The following is a 14,498-nucleotide window of genomic DNA, read 5'->3' as shown; positions in this document are numbered from 1 at the left end:
GAAAAGAAAAGGGTTTTTTTACCATTACAAATGGTTTAACACTTTTCATTGTATCCTTCACCCTTTATTTCATAACTATAAAACAAAACAAGAAAATAAATCATGCATTGCGATATGTTTTCTGGTTTGTATTGTGCTTGTTAACTGGTTAAGCCTCACTCAAACCTGCAAAAATAATGCAATTGTTTAGTCCACAATTGCATGTGACAGTTGTCAGCTGACCGTTTTAAAAATAATCGTTTATATGAAGTATAACCTGACTGAATATGTCAATCATTCACTTTTCTTCATTCTGGTTGGTTCTGCCCTCTGTGGGGAAAACGTGGGATCAAACAGGAAAAGGTGGAGCCTGTGTTCTGTGCCCAAGCTTCATGCAGAGGCAGCTACAAGAAGCCATGGCAGAAACAAGCCTTGGTAAGACTATTTAAGAGATGCACTTATACAAAGAAACAAAATAGCTCAACTTGGGATAAATAACACTATATCATTCAGATAGCTGCTTTCATTTGCTGGACAGATGACTCAGAGTTGATATTTGAAAAGGATCAGAAAGCTGCAGCCATGTGACAGAGTTGCTGTTGTGATACTTTAATGAAGCAGCAGATTACAGGAAGAGCACAGATAACTACTTCTTGCAGATTATACACTGCACTGACACAGGGGTGGAGGTAATGAAATGGTCTGTTTGAAATGTGTGTTGTTCTTTCGTAGTTCAGAAAGACTTCCTGGTTTTAAGTTTCAGCATAGAGGCAACTTCAATGGTTTCACTTTCCTCTTAAAGTGACAGGGTCCATTTTACAAGTGGGGAAAATACAAGTATTTAGATCCTCTACTTTATACTAACTAGTAAATGCACCAACATATAAAAGTACTTAATTTCAAGCAACATTTCTGGATTTAAAAGCTAGTTAATAAAAGTAATGTATTATGTTAATATGCAGAATGGTACAGTTGTACTGTTTTGTACTGTATTACTATTGGATTATTGCAGATGCTTTAACATATAGTAGATTCAACTTGTTTTAATTGATTAATCAATTGTTATATTTTGGATTGTTTAATTTATAACAAGACATAATCTTTTACAATTTGATCATTCATTTTGATTGATAAATAAAAGCAACCATACCAGCTGTCTATTTACAGTCAAAATGGATGTATGTTATTTAATGATATGATAATATATATAATAAAAGATTGATGAATATATAAAACACAAAAACAAATAAAAAATACTGAGGTTGTGCTAAAAGAAATCCTACATTTTCAATATTGTACTTAACTGAACTTCACGTGTACAATTGGTGTTGGCATAGAAGTAAATGTAATGAGTTAAATCTAACCCTTATAAACCTTTTTTTTTTTTTGGTAATGTTTTTGGTGCAGTGCAGACAATCCTACAGAGTGCAGCAGCAGGTTTTGCTTTTGGAGAAGCTGCATTATTTGCAGTGGAGCCCTCACTGACTGAAGATGGGGTCCTGCTGACTGCTGCAACCCTGGCTGCTGGACGTGCCGGTTCCACCGGGGTCGGTGTGGTGTCAGCGTGCCTCTTGTTCACCTCACTGCTCATTTCTCTGGGAAGTGGTTTTCTCCTTGCTGCCATGGTGATGAAGCTGTTGAATAAAGTTGGAGCGAGGTTGCCGTGGTTAGAAGAGGCCACGACAGGAGCCTCTGTTGTGCTTGGTGCTGTCACTACTGGAGTGTTAGCTGGCGTCCTTCCACCATGGATCTGCATCGCAGCACAAGGCATTCTGGTCCTTGTAGTCTACTCATACTCCAATATCAACGATATGACCACAGCTCTGTTGATCATCTTCACCACACTCTACCTGAGTGTCCTGTATGGAAGAATGGGAGTCATGGTTGGGCTCTTTGTCATGGGATTGACCATATCCGTGCTTTGTGCACTTCGAAAGGCTATGACTGAAAGAATGACCCAAAAACCAAAATCCAAAAGCGGGTGCAAACTTCTGGAAAGGATTTTCTTCTACTCTGTTTTTGTGGGCATACTGGGATTTTCAATAGGTTTAGGGGCAGGTGGAGCAGGAGAAGGGTCTGAAGCGGAGGTGGTTTTGATGCTGCAGTCGGTCCTCTGGGTTGCGTATCTGTCTGCGGGCCTGCTCGGAGCTGGTCTAGGAACAGTGGCCACGGTTGGACTTGGGCCAGAGGTAGCTGGAAAGGTCGCTTTGGGAGCTGCCATAATATCATCCGTTTCTCTTAGAGCCATCCTGCATTTAAGCTCTTCTCTAGGGTCCCGTAGCAGCATGGGGGGAACATTAGGAGCGGCTACAGCTGCGGGAGTGTCGCTTGGAGCTGCAAGCGTTGCAGCAAAACTGGCGTTTGGTTCTAGAAATACAATGTTAGCAGCTTTAGGTTCAGTTGTTGTTGGTGCACTTCTATCAATGCTAGGTGTAGCTGTGAAATCGACTCCCCTAACATTGTCAGAAATTTTACAAATCGCCCTTGTTGCAGTAGCTGCATTTGTCCTGGGTGCACCAAAGAGTCCGTTCAACACTAAGGTGAATCTACAAACGGGCCTTCTCACGGGGCCAGAGCTAATTAAAGGAATCGGCATGGAGACGGTCACCGCAGCAGCAGCACCTATCGGAGCCGGGGCACTTGGGGCTGCAGCGCTGGGTACTGCAGCTCTGGGGAGGCTGGGGGCTGTGGGAGTTTTGGTGGCTATAGTGTTGGCTTTGGGAAGTGCTCTCAGTGGCTTGATGGGAAAATCACCGCAGACAACCAACACACACACAGACTGATGGAAGCGCTTAGATCTGGGGACAAACACTAAGAGTGCATGTGTGTGCATATTCATGTTTTTGCATTATTGCATATTCAAACTGACATAAAATGATAATACCACATCAAATGTGAGCTTATTTTAATCAGATTTTCTTTTTATATTGATCAAACTTGAAAATTGTGTCATAAATGTACAATGCAGTCTAAAAGTGTTTGAATACAATTATAATACATTTTATCCAAGCATGTGTTTGTGTATTTATTTATTTACTAAAATATTGAAATTTTGGAAAATTGTGTCTACACTGAAAATGTACAGCAAATTTAGTTTTCAAATTACTTATTGCAGGTAGATATGGTTTAGGGTGTCTTTGCATACAGAACGTTTTATTTAATATACATTTCAGGTTACTTCTTTTAATCAAATGTACCTATTGGAATGCTAAATTACATGTTTGTATTTTTTTAATGTGATAGCTTATAAAAAATGTGTTGGTACTGGTATTTAAAAAATTGGAATATACATTTTTTTTTTTAAAGAGTGGATGTAATAATCCTTCTTTCTCACTAATTCACACCAGCATTGCCACACTTCCCAAGACATGTTTGCAAGTTGGTAGTCACTTTGGCTTCATCTTAGCAACAGTAACAGAGGACTAGCTGTTTAGAAACAAGAGGGGGAGGGTGGGAGGAGAGAGAAACGAAGAATAACATCAGAAAACAGAAGAGCATCTTGAAGTACAGTCTGTTGTGCAGATCGTACCACAGTTAGGAGAAATATGGAGCTGTGCATTAGAATAAGATGCACTTTTGCCTAATAATGCCCTCTCTGAGAACATTATATGTTGCGTGCAAATGGATATCCAACTGTGGCTCAGGGTTTTGTTGGTCTACCATGGCAGCACAAAGGACTGCAGCAGCAAGGAAGAAGACGTTTTTCCACTGAAGCAGCCTGGGGAGGAGCAGCATCTTCATAACTGTGAAGTACTTTAAAGGAAGTTATTGACGCCATAAAAATGAAGAAGGTGTTATGCCTGATGTAGCCTAAAACTCCCTGGGATGTTATTGTTGTTTGCACTAAAATGGTTTTCATTACCATGGATTAATTTTTGCCAAAAAAAAAGAGTTTCACAATGTTGTTACTTGTGATACTTTTCCATGGATTTTGGCATTAATAGACAGTATTACTTGATGAACCATCAGGATAACCTTAACTAAACCAACATGTCTTTGAATCGGGTCCACACGGCAGACATGGAGCAGTCTGCAGAGTACTCAATGGAGTATTCAGTGCAGGTTCCCAGTGACCCGGGTCACGATGGGCCTCGATCCAGTGAAGTGACCGTGATCCAGTCAAGATGCTGCCGCTGCCTGCCGCGCGCGGTGCGACTCGCTTTTGCGCCAGAGTCACTGGAGAGAATTTACCAGAACTACTTCCGCAGACAGAGACAACAGAACCTTCTCGTGCTGGCGTTGTTGGCCGCTCTTTTCAACAGCTTCATCATCATCATGTGCGCTGTGGTGTACACTCATGACAAACTGTCCATGGTGGTGGTTGCAGCGGTGGGGCTGTCTGCGGACGCGGTGCTGTACGCGCTGTGCCGGCTGCAGAAACTGCCCGAGTCACCGGTGGCGCGCGGAGCAGTGCCGTACATACTGTGGCTGATGATCAACGTGCACGTTTTGTGTTACATTTGTCTGAACTATGAGCGTTTCTCCCAAGGAAGTGACTCTGTGGGCTGGCAGGCCTTTTTCACTTTCTCCAGCTTTCTGACGCTACCGCTGAACTTGGTGCCGCTGCTTCGTCTCACGGCCCTCTCATCTGGAATACATACCCTGGTCCTGGGGGTGACTGTGGCTCAAAGGTTTCAAGATGACCTGCAGGGGCCCATGCTGGTTAGACAGGTAAATATGTATATTGCACGAGCCAGAATAGTCTCAAATTGCATATATAAAGAATCTCACGTTAGAAAATGTATACATTACTATAACTGAGAATTTATACTTACAAATTTACCTTTATTTTAACATTCCGATCATTCAATCTGAGTGTGCTGCTGTATTTTTTCTCTTAAAACCTTTCATAAAATTGCTGCACTGAAGCAGTTCAATTACTACATCCTTTGATTTTTTAAATCCAGTTGGTTATTCTTAAAACTAAAATTCTCAATGTAAAAGTTCATGTTCAATATCTGAGAATTACAAACATCAATACAAATTGACAGAATGAGGAAATTACCATACATTTAAACAAACACACATCCTCTCTTTCAGCTCTTAGCCAACATGATGCTGTACCTGTGCTCAGCCTTGGTGGGTGTGATGTCATACTACATGGCGGACAGGAAGTACAGGACAGCTTTTTTGGAGGCCCGTCAGTCACTACAGGTCAAACTCACACTGGAGGAGCAGAGCACCCAGCAGGTAAATGTGGCACACAAATATACAATTACAGGTAGACTTTGCCTAATGAGATAATACATTTCCTCATTTGGGGCTGACACACACATACACATTATGGACAAACACACCAGTGAGGTAGGACTCGCTGTGCTTCCTAATTATAAAGTGTTATGCTGAGCTCGTGGCTAAATGGGTGATTAGACAGACTTGTTTTCACCAGTTGGCAAGTTGGCGCTAGGGACCGAACACAATACGGTCAGATTAAGCTCTGTGCTAACAGAACTACGTTGTTGAAGGATACAGTTAGATTGAGGATTTTATATTGTTTTTTAATAGCTCTTCCTTTCCCTTTATGTTAACCTCTCCATGTCTATTAGTTTTTTCTTTCTCTATGGTTCCTTTTACAGCTGTCAACTTTCTCCATAAAGGTATAATTCTGGTCCAATTGTTTATGAACTGTCTAGTATTAAGCTTTCATTTGTCTCTCAGAAATTAGGGGTTGGAATTTGAAGGGAAGAAACATATATAAAATATTAAAGACATGGTAAAAGAAGCAGTTTTACTGTGTATAAATAATATGTTCAAAAAGTCATGCATTCAAAATATAACTTCAGTAAAAGTGCAAAGGTTTAAGCATCAACATGTACTTAAAATACCAAAGGAAGTGTACCTATGTTGCACAAGGGCCCATTTTCAGTTATATTTATTATAATTATTGAAGCATTAATGCGTTCATCCCTTTATTGTGAAAGGTGTTTAACTTGGTGCTTTTTTCTTAACTTAATTTACTGCCAGATACCTTGTGAACTTTACCAAGGCATTAATAAAGTTTATCTTAACCTATATACATTCAAATGATTTCATGATTATATTTTGCATCATTAATCTGAATCTGAATCCTCAAAGTTGCTCTAAGAACTGATTAGGGTAAACGTACGTAAGTTATTTTCCATCAATATAAAAGACACATACTGGGCTCTATTTATGGATGAATACATTGGTTTTCTGGTTTTCACAATGATACAGTATTCCAAATACATTTGTTTGTTTGAATGAAGCCAACAATAGCATATATTGCCTCCAAACTTAGACTTGTCTCCTAATTAATTTAATTATTTAATTGAATGAATTCTTACATTTCTTGCAGTGATGTGACTATTTGTGGGAACATAGAGAGCAGAGTTGTTCAAAGACTAGAGGTGAAAAGATGAGGAATTATGATAGAAACAGTATGTTGAAGACAAAAAGAGAAAGAATTAAATTCCCTAAGTGTCTTTTCATTGGGGGGCTTGAAAGAAGACAGACAGACCCAGCCAAGAGGAACACATTATACCAGTTGACAGGATCCCTAGAGAATCCCTTCAGTCATGCTTTGCACACAAACACAAAAACACTTGGGACAACTGTCTTCTTTGTGTCAGTGCTGAACCTGACAAAGCTCACAGTTCCTCCTGTGTAATGTCCATATAGGAAGAACTCTTACTGTCCATCCTGCCCAAGCACATCGCTGATGAAATGCTGCAGGGCATGAAAGACCAGGCCAGTGAGCACAATGGCCAGCAGCAGCAGCAGTTCAACACCATGTACATGTACCGCCATGAAAACGTCAGGTTAGGATCATACATTTTGTCGAACTGTATTGATGGTCTTTGTTACAGGAAGGTTTTTGAATGTTAAACCTCTTCACTTGTGTTCCAGTATCCTGTTTGCTGACATAGTGGGCTTCACCCAGCTATCCTCTGCCTGCAGCGCCCAGGAGCTCGTAAAGCTGCTCAATGAACTGTTCGCCCTCTTCGATCAACTGGCAGAAGTGAGTCTGTTTTCTCATTAAAGTTTACTGTATTCTCTCAATGTGCTTTTTTCTTTCCTAGATTTGACAATATATTGTTTGGTATATTCTTCGTAAAAGTACTGGTTATGTTTTATAGCTGAAATATCCTTTCCCATGGTTTTAAATGTGTAGATATAGCCAATGTTTTTGCTTTGCTACAAATACACGTCTGCTAAGTGTGTATTACTCTTTTTCCTCCTGCTGTCTTGCAGGACCATCACCAACTAAGGATTAAGATCCTTGGAGACTGTTACTATTGCATCTGCGGTCTTCCTGATTTCAGAGATGACCATGCTGCCTGCTCCATAAATATGGGCCTTGCAATGGTGGACGCAATATCGTAAGTAGTGATTTTATTTGCAAAAAATAGGAAAGGAAGGGTAAGTATTGATGTAGAATTGGTATTATGGTCATTGTATTTGTATATATTGTGCATTAGACAAAAGCAATCTCAATAATTAAAGATATACAGGTTTACTCAAGCAAAAGATTAAAAGGATGATACTTTGACACTTAACCATTGAAATAATCAACAAAGTATGAGAAATAGGAGAAGAAAAAAAAGCATTGCCCCTTAATCTGAAAATTCTATAGATTTGGATGGAAAAAAATATGAAAAATAGACATGAAAGACAACACAGACGAAGAAGATTGGGCTATTTGTGACATAATGACTTCAAAGGTAACAACAGAGATCTTCCACTTTTCCCTTCTGTCTTAGGTATGTACGAGAGAAGACTAAAACTGAAGTGGACATGCGTGTGGGCGTCCACACAGGCACCGTTCTGGGAGGAGTGCTGGGGCAGAAGAAGTGGCAGTTTGACGTTTGGTCCACAGATGTCACTGTAGCCAATAAGATGGAATCTGGGGGGATTCCTGGGTAAGAGAACAGTGCTTTATTTCACTGTCATGTGAATCGATTCAATTCTCCCATACGTTTATTTGAAGAGGTTTGTGTGCTCCATAGGAGAGTGCATATTTCCCAGACCACCAAAGACAGTTTGCTCGGAGGTTTTGAACTGGAGCCGGGGGAGGGTGGAGAGAGGTGCGAGTACCTGCTGGAGAAAGGTATCGACACCTACCTGGTGATGGTGCCTAAAGAGGCTGTGAATGGGCTCAATGGAAATGTGAGTCAGAGTACTGTCGTTCAGGGCATTGTCATTGTTTGTTTGATCATGAAGCTATGTTTATCTTGAATCAAAAACAAAGTACATAGCCAAAGTATTTTTTTTGTTGTTGTGAAATATCCATTTTCTATTAACACGTAACATTAACTGATATTTTTCTGCTTCTCCCCCCTCAGAATCCAGGGATGTTGTCAAACAGAAATTCAAACCAGTTGATCAACACTACAGTAACAAATGGGAATGCAGCCTCACCCCAAATCACACGCACTGATTCTACACAGGAGGTGAACTATGACAAATGTACTTATTTATGATATGTAAACCAAGGTCTTCATATGAGTACACATGTCCAAAGAGTCTACTTATAACCCATACATACAAATACACAAGTTATCCCCACTAGCATTAAATGCACAAAAATAAAATTGTTAATCTAACCTATTCAATCTCTCTTTTTCTTGCTCCAACACTCAGAAGAATAAGACGGCTGAAGAACAAGTGATCAACAAACAACTGCAGCAGGAGCTGCTGGAGAGAGAATCAGAGCAAATGTAAGACAATTGAACAAATTAAATAAGATGACAAAAGATTATTGGGCAAAAGATTGTTAAAGAACCTGAAATTACTCCAAAGAAGAAATGTCCTCAAATTGCTGCTACAACACACCACAAAGGCTTTTTTTAGCCAGCTCTAATTAAGGTTTATGTTTCTTATCTTACCACAACGCCTTACAGAATGAAGGATCACCGGATCAACCCTGTGTCGTTGCGTTTCGTGGATGGAAAGTTGGAGGAGCAGTACTCCTCAGAGAAGGAGAAGCGGAGCGGGGCAGCCTTCTGCTGCTGCATCATCGTGCTCTTCTTCATTACAGCAATGGAGGTGTTCATAGACCCACTGTGAGCTTATTGTCTCTTATTACATGCATTTAGTACACACTTAAATGCCGGCAGACGTTAAAATGCTACTTGGGCATCTATGAATTAAAAAAGGAACCAATTGTGCCTTAAATATGGTTGTGTTCTACCTAAAATTGACTAAAGATATGTGTTCTTCTTCTAGGTTGGCTGTGAACTATGTGACTTTCACAATAGGGGAGGTATTGCTGCTCATCCTCACGGTGTGCTCCCTGGCTGCCATCTTCCCAAGGGTGAGAAAACAAAACTAGTATCCATGGTTGCTGCGATTAGAAACCCAATTTGGTTTATGTCTTTGATTAGTACTTTTCAACCTTTCAACATTTCAAAATGTACACGGTCAAAAAGGCATTGACATGTGAAATTAAATGTGTGACCCAAGGCTGATTAATTGAAGTAAAACATATCCGTCACAGATGTTCTCCAAGAGGCTGGTGTCTTTCTCAGTGTGGATCGATCGCACACGTTGGGCCAGAAACACCTGGGCCATGGCGGCCATTTTTGTTCTAACCATGGCTGTGATCGCTGACATGGTATGACTGAAAGACACTTTTACACTCTGACACATTGTGTTAATATATGTGTGGCTACTGTTTTTTCTCATAGTGATATGTAGTTTTACATACTGAGAACATTGTGCTAATGTGATACATTGCTAATCAAGTGAATGGAATAACTGTAAATCAAGCCATCTTTATCATATAAATCCAAAAATATTTAATGCTGCTGTCATGGTACATATCATCATATCTCCCAACCCTAGCGTGTGGGCGTCTTTTAGTTTTTGTGTTTCCACTTTGTCCTCATCAAACCATCAGTGCCTTTTATGTGTCTGACTACATGTTCCCAGTGGGGTCCATTAGCTGTCTGTCTCGCTGCCTGCTGGCTCATTTGTCACTGCCCCCCGGGAATAGCCTGTTACACGCAACGCTGCCTTCAATGTATGACAGGAATAGGGGACGCTAAAGTGAACATTCATTGCTGTGTCTTAACTGTCAATTGGAAGTCACAAAAAAGTCGTATGGTACCTGTCGTTGCAGTTCATATGAGAGTGTTTTGAACATACAGTATATTTAATGTATGCAATAACCGATTGGACATGCTGTATACATTAAATGTGGAAATATACTATAATAATACTATAATTGTCTATTTATTTATTTTTAACACCTTATGTCACTTATTGTGCCCAGAATTTTAAAATGTCCTTCTCTGTTGAAAATACTTCTTAATTGGTCAAACAGAAAGTAAGTTTTTCATTTGAACATTGATTCAGTTTTACTACACATAGTACTGCTGTTTCATCTATATATTTCACTATATTTTTATCCCATCTCTCATGGGCCCATCTTGTGTGACAAGAAAATGGCAGTATGTCAAAAGCTTCAAAGAAAATAGTGAAATATTTTCTACCTTTACTATTCGCACAAATATACAGTGCAAGAAAAAAGTCAAATGAAAGATATTTAATCAATCGCTTAGTGCTTTCCGTAATGTTTAGTAAAAAGTGTGTGATTTTTTTTACTGACAATGTCTCATGCCTTTCATCTCTGATATTGCAGCTGAGCTGTGCACCTCCGTCCCTTCAAATCTTCAACAGCACTTCGGGCCCTGTGTTGGAGTCACTTGGGTACCGAGGCTGTGCGCAAAACCCCAAACACTACAGCTTCATGGCTGTGATGTCACTTATTGCCACCGCTATGTTGGTCCAGGTCAGCCACCTTATTAAACTGGGACTCATGGTGCTGGTCGTCACAGCAACTGGAGCGGTTAATATCTACAGCTGGAGGGAGATTTTCGACCTGTATGACTATATACAGTTTGCCTCGTACAGGTGTGGAATTGGTTAAACAGATAAATGAACAGTGTGAAATGTTGTTATTTTGATAAAAATACACAGATAAATGAATCATGCATTTTAACATTTTTCAGAGTTTCTTGGTGATTTCTAGGAGTTACCTGTGGTGTTATTAGGAATTTGTATGGAATATTATAATACATATCTTTTCCTAAAAACGCTCTTTCCTAAAAATCTCCACTTTAGTAGCAGTTTCAGTTTAATTCCTATCTATATTCTGAAGGTTAGAGAAGGGTTTTTTCATATATCCTCGAAAACCTTATTTATATATAATTTATTCCTAAAAGCATTACTGATTATTATTATTATTATTTTTTTAAAGCTGTTGACAATACGTTTTGATTTATATAGGGATAAAAGGAGATATGCACAATTCCCTCTGTAAAAACCTTTGACTCGGTCCTGGAACTATACGCCAATTAGAACATATTTTATATTTTATAATTGTAGTGAAATATGTTGTTTTAAGTAATACCCAATGTGCATATTTAAGCCTAACCTTTCCCTACACTTCTTGTTTAAAAAAGGGTAAGTAATCAACATGAAAAGTTTAATGGTAAAATCTATTAGTAAAAATGTTTACCCTATTGACCAACAGTCACTGCCTTTAAAAAGCCACAAGATAAATATTCTGCTGTCTCCAGTTGTTTTGTTGGTTATATTTTACAGTTGTAATTCCAGTATACAATATTCTGCCTCCATCTTGTTTCCAGAACATCCATAGTGCCTTCCAAGTACCTCATGACCATGATGATCATTGTGATGATGATTGGCTTATACTACTTTGCCCGCCATGTGAGTCACTGTTTCTAGTACACCCACTCTGTATCACACTTTGACCCACAGCCAGTCTGCTTTAGTCTTTAAAATCAGAGATCATATTCCTTTCACTGGGCAAAAAAATTATCCAATTACTATAATGATGTCTTTTTTTTTAATCTAAATGACTTGCTATTTAATCTTACAATATATGATCATTCTGTGGTGTGTGTAGTTGGAGCATCAATCCAGGAAGATGTTTCTGTGGAAGGTAGGCGTGCATGACCAGAAGGAGAGGGTGTTTGAAATGAGACGCTGGAACGAAGCACTGGTCACCAACATGCTGCCGGAGCATGTGGCCAAGCACTTCCTGGGCACTAAGAAAAGAGACGAGGTACATAATTCTGAACATGCATGGGCAAGTTGTAAAATGGCTTTTAATAATGGATGTTAACGGGCAAAAAGTGAGGAAAGTCAGCAAGGAGTAAAAATCATCAGGGTGCAAAAATAAACTGCCTTAAAGCCACTTATTGTAGTTAAACTGTACTGTATATTACACTTATTTCAATGCTATTTAATGCGCCTAGTGCCATCTTGTGGACTATTTCAAAACTACATATTAGAGCTTTCCACATGTATATCAAATAATCAGTGATAATAAAAATGTTAAATAAAAACATTATTAAAGAAGAAAAATAAGCAATATAAAATCAGACACACTAATTCAATGTCATGTGTCATTTGTAGGAGCTGTACAGCCAGTCCTACAACGAAGTAGGTGTGATGTTTGCTTCCATCCCCAACTTTTCTGATTTCTACACTGAAGAGGGCATCAACAACGGCGGCATCGAGTGTCTAAGGATTCTAAATGAAATAATCTCAGACTTTGATAGTGTAAGTGTTTGTACAGCTGGCTGTAAAACAAGAGAACAATTGGTACAGCTTTAAAGTTTTAAATGCCTAGAGTACCACTCTGTTTGATCAACTGTATTTGAATGTTACTATGTATTTACTGTATGTACGCTTCCTCCACCAGTTACTGGACAGAGATGAGTTCCGCTTCATCACTAAGATCAAGACAATAGGAAGCACCTACATGGCCGCATCAGGACTCACTCCGGAGAGCAACACCAATGACTACAGCAAGCGCAAGGTCTGCACATACTACTGCATAGTAGTATGTAATAAAGTCACTCTTGAAGATGCCACTATAATCTGATTACACATTTATTCAAACTGTATCCTGCTCAGATTATAGTTATTTGTTTTTGTAAATTCAATTGGTTACTCCTTAACACAGCAAACAACCTGTTGTTTATTCGTACATTAACTGCTGCTTCACATGGTGAGGATGTACAAAAGTTGTGCTGTTGTTCCACAGCCAGAGGAACAGTCCCTGGTCGAGCGCTGGCAGCACCTCGCTGACCTGGCAGACTTTGCCTTGGCTATGCAAGTCACCCTCAACAACCTCAATAAACAGTCCTTCAACAACTTCATGCTCCGAATAGGTCAGTGTGTGTGTGTGTGTGTGTGTGTGTGTGTGTGTGTGTGTGTGTGTGTGTGTGTGTGTGTGTGTGTGTGTGTGTGTTTGTGTTTGTGTGTGTTTGTCTGTCTGTGTACGCCTGTGTGTGTGTGCACACTATCCAACGTTTTAAATATGTCCATGTTTTCAGGCCTGAATAAGGGGGGAGTGTTGGCGGGGGTGATAGGAGCTCGTAAACCTCACTATGACATCTGGGGTAACACGGTTAATGTGGCCAGCAGAATGGAGTCAACTGGAGTGATGGGAAACATCCAGGTACAAACACAAAAGCAGAAATACACTCTTGGATGCATCCTTTTAATACTTTGATTTACTGTTTTATTTAGGAAAAGCTTTACCTGAACTCAGACTAGTGAATGCACTGTCCTTTTTAAAATAATCCGTGAACTCACATTTTACTGTTTGGCTTTTTCTTGATTGCTGTATCAATATGAAATGTTATCTTACGAAACCCAAAGTGTACATAAGTGTACAATGTATTGTGTATAATTTCTGATTTTGTACATATCCACCCTCAGGTGGTAGAGGACTGCTATGACATCCTGAAGGAGTACAGCTTCCGTTTTATCCGAAGAGGGCCTATATTTGTCAAAGGGAAAGGGGAGTTGCTCACCTTCTTCATGAAAGGAAAAGACAAACCCAGTAAAAATGGCGGTCCGATGACCACTACCTTACCACACCAAGTTTTGGACCTTTGAAAATGGTCCACTGTGTGAAAAGCTGTTAGGGATAAGCCTGAGCAGAAGATTACTTACATAGATCTTTTTCATAATCTCTGTAGCAATGTAAAGCATATGAAAGTAGACAAACACAACACATAATATGCTATTCAACTAGGGATAAAACTGGTTCTGTATAATTGGAGATAATTCAGGTGTAGGTGAAATTCTCACAGAATTTGTTCATTAAAAATGTTATCATTTGTGAATCATGGAGTCCTATAACAATTCAAGCTTGGAACAGACTTGTAAATTATTTTCTTTTGTTGTTTTGCCTTGAGCTCAGGTTTTGTAAAATATCGTAGCTTAATAACACTGTATTTATACTGTCAATAAATATATTTGTACTACAGCTTTGTGGTTAATTTTTGGATCTTGCAGAATTTAAAGTTATTCTTGAAAGGCAAACACAGTAAAAAATACCACTAAGGATTTAAATGTGCTGATCATTTCCAGAAATCAAAAAACGAATACAATGTACTGTGTTGAGTATTTACTTTAGTGCTAAGGTCAAATGTTTGGCCAAGATCAAAAGCCCTCTACCTACATTAGGCTATACTTAGTCTATTCTTGGAGGATATGAATTTAGAGCTGCATGA

At 39.2% G+C, this 14,498-nt stretch overlaps 1 protein-coding gene across 2 annotated transcripts; it reads left to right on the top strand.

Moving 5' to 3' along the window:
- Positions 1 to 345: 345 nt before the first annotated feature.
- LOC134877175 (adenylate cyclase type 3-like) lies at positions 346 to 14,251 on the top strand. 2 transcript variants are annotated; one of them, XM_063902588.1, is made up of 21 exons: positions 346 to 414; positions 1,387 to 4,650; positions 5,020 to 5,169; positions 6,619 to 6,758; positions 6,847 to 6,958; positions 7,192 to 7,319; positions 7,701 to 7,859; positions 7,947 to 8,106; positions 8,283 to 8,390; positions 8,584 to 8,657; positions 8,841 to 9,002; positions 9,166 to 9,253; positions 9,437 to 9,553; positions 10,583 to 10,854; positions 11,592 to 11,673; positions 11,873 to 12,031; positions 12,385 to 12,531; positions 12,674 to 12,790; positions 13,019 to 13,145; positions 13,311 to 13,435; positions 13,699 to 14,251. In XM_063902588.1, exons 2-21 carry the CDS (start codon positions 3,970 to 3,972, stop codon positions 13,876 to 13,878), a joined length of 3,288 nt encoding a protein of 1,095 aa, XP_063758658.1. In that variant the 5' UTR covers positions 346 to 414; positions 1,387 to 3,969; the 3' UTR covers positions 13,879 to 14,251. The 2 variants fall into 2 exon arrangements, with proteins under 2 accessions (XP_063758658.1, XP_063758657.1); XM_063902587.1 differs by having other exon boundaries at positions 8,581 to 8,657.
- The last annotated feature ends 247 nt before the right edge of the window (positions 14,252 to 14,498 follow it).

Source organism: Eleginops maclovinus, chromosome 15, assembly GCF_036324505.1.
Source record: "Eleginops maclovinus isolate JMC-PN-2008 ecotype Puerto Natales chromosome 15, JC_Emac_rtc_rv5, whole genome shotgun sequence".
NCBI lineage: Eukaryota > Metazoa > Chordata > Actinopteri > Perciformes > Eleginopidae > Eleginops > Eleginops maclovinus.
Note: the sequence above shows the minus strand (reverse complement) of the source record. Positions and strands in the feature narration are given on the sequence as shown.

What these genes read in the sequence shown, in the direction of transcription:
- LOC134877175 (XM_063902587.1), top strand. Translation starts at nt 3,970, where the DNA reads ATGTCTTTGAATCGGGTCCACACGGCAGACATGGAGCAGTCTGCAGAG. An exon ending in AGGAGCAGAGCACCCAGCAG is followed by an intron (nt 5,170 to 6,618) that starts GTAAATGTGGCA and finishes ATGTCCATATAG; the next exon opens with GAAGAACTCTTACTGTCCAT. An exon ending in TGAATGGGCTCAATGGAAAT is followed by an intron (nt 8,107 to 8,282) that starts GTGAGTCAGAGT and finishes CTCCCCCCTCAG; the next exon opens with AATCCAGGGATGTTGTCAAA.